General features: G+C 28.3%; 1 protein-coding gene across 1 annotated transcript in view; it reads right to left on the bottom strand.

Annotated features, from left to right (window-relative positions):
• The window catches only part of LOC107613662 (disease resistance-like protein CSA1), a 3,314-nt gene continuing 2,177 nt past the window's right edge, over nucleotides 945-2,081 (bottom strand). Inside the window, exons 4-5 of the mRNA XM_016315761.2 lie at nucleotides 1,629-1,895; nucleotides 945-1,448 (exon numbers count right to left, since the gene is read on the bottom strand). Coding sequence (XP_016171247.1) covers nucleotides 1,131-1,448; nucleotides 1,629-1,895 — 585 coding nt within the window. The 3' untranslated portion in view covers nucleotides 945-1,130. The remainder of the gene's footprint in view (nucleotides 1,449-1,628; nucleotides 1,896-2,081) is intronic.

Raw genomic sequence — 2,081 nt, 5'->3', positions numbered from 1 at the left:
ATAATATCATAAAATTTATAAAAAGTAAAATAATATTTTAATAAAATTTTGTTGAAAATTTAAATTTTAAACAAATTTGAAAATTGGTATTAGAGTCAAAGTAACAATTTTAATAATATAGCAATAGTGTTTAATAATGATAACACTTTTAATTTATGTCACATATCAAAAATTTAATACATGACAATCTATTTAATGGACGAGATTAATGTCTTTATTTAAAGTTTTTTTAAACATCAGCCTCTGTCTATGTCTCTTTGTCTTTGATAAATAAGGGATCAAAAATTAAAATTTTGTATAATTAAATAATATTAAATCAATAAATATCGTATATTTAGTGATATATTTTTTTTGTGACTATATTTAGTGTCACGGATCTACTTCTATGGTTGTGAAGGTAAGCGCCCCCACTACAATTTGGAATTTTATTGAGTAGTATATAATAATAATATTTATTTATCCTCATTAAATTATTAAATTTGACCCCACAATAAATTTTTATTCAACTTTCGACACTTGATAGTCAATTTGAAAACTTCATATTAGATGTCCATTATAATGATCAATTTTCAAATTTAAATAAGATTAGTGTTCTTTCTTAGATATCGACTCGAAAGAATATTGTCTATTCATTTGTGTTTCTTCTTTTAAAATTAGTTTTAGTTATTTCATAATAACTACACTAATTGAATGAACTTTTTTAATTATGAATATCAGCAAGAGCTAATTCTATGAAAGTTGAGTTTTAAATAACATATACAAAAAAGGACATTTTGATTATATTGTCAAGGTTAAAAATATGAAATTTAAAAAAATTAAATTTTAAATTATATGTTATTAAAAGAGAAAGACAACCAAATAAAATAAAAAACAATTTTATTATAAATATTAAATTACTTTTTATATGATAATCGATGTAAAAATAAATTACAAAAAGAAACAACTAAACCAAATAAAAAATAAACAATGTAAATACATGAGTAGAGATTTGAAATATAGTACATAAACATACTAACGGATTTGGATTCTCTAAATTTTAAAATTCACTTTAGAAGGTAAAGTATGATTTTCAACCAAGAGATAAGAGATCTCACTTAAGGCTCATGCTTCGGACAAACTTTTATACACGGTTAAAAATCAATGTAGCTAAGTTTTGAAAGCCTTGTCAGATCTGGCCTCCTGTGCCTGAAGTTGCAGCCAGAGAGCAGCAGAGTTCTTAGAGAAACTAACTGACAATTAGAGCCAAAATCAGGAATGGGTAGACTGCTACAATTTCGCAAACTCAAGTAATCAAGTTTGCTGAGAAGTTGAATTGAGTCGTGGACTTCAGTTAGGTTTGTGCATCCACTAAGATCCAGCCGCACAAGTCCTTGGCAGCGTACAAAGTTTGGAGTGGTTGTAAGATTTCTTGAGTTGCTCAGATCCATTCTTTTTAGATTTGGAATTTCCTGTGAAGAAAGAATTCACTACAAGCATATCAGACTGAGTTGTGAATTCCAGCTAGAACTCAGATGTATGCATAACACACTCGTGCCCCCTCGGATCGGGCCAACACCATGGTGGTATGGTTTCCATTTTAAAGTTTGGAAATGCAGAAAGAATAATTGAATAAGAATACAGTACATTACCTCTTCTTCATCCCATAGTCGTTCGATGCTGCTGTTTAGTAAATTCAATTCAACAAGATTAAACCATATGGATAGTGACAGAGAAGCGTAAGCGTAACCATCCCAGGAAAGATAGGATAACTCGTTGAAATAAAAAATGTGGTTTCCTGAGGGGCTCTCCTGATGTAATATCAGCAGTCTAAGATGCCTCATTTGCGACACTCTCTCAATCTTGAAAAACCTTGAGACATCTTCATCCAAAACTATGGCCTGGACTGCGTTTCCTTTCTGAAAAATATCAAGAAACATGTTACAATATTTTTATTTTTCATAATAAATACTTAAATCGGCATGATTGAATATTTCGATTCTTAATAAATTTTCATTATTACGAAATCTTCAAAAACTAATGTTTTTTAAATTGATTCCTTCATAGTTTTCAATTATAACATGCATATTAAAAAAATAAATTTT

This window comes from Arachis ipaensis, chromosome B08 (assembly GCF_000816755.2).
Source record: "Arachis ipaensis cultivar K30076 chromosome B08, Araip1.1, whole genome shotgun sequence".
NCBI lineage: Eukaryota > Viridiplantae > Streptophyta > Magnoliopsida > Fabales > Fabaceae > Arachis > Arachis ipaensis.
The sequence above is the reverse complement of the archived record's forward strand: the minus strand, read 5'-3'. Positions and strand labels throughout refer to the sequence as shown.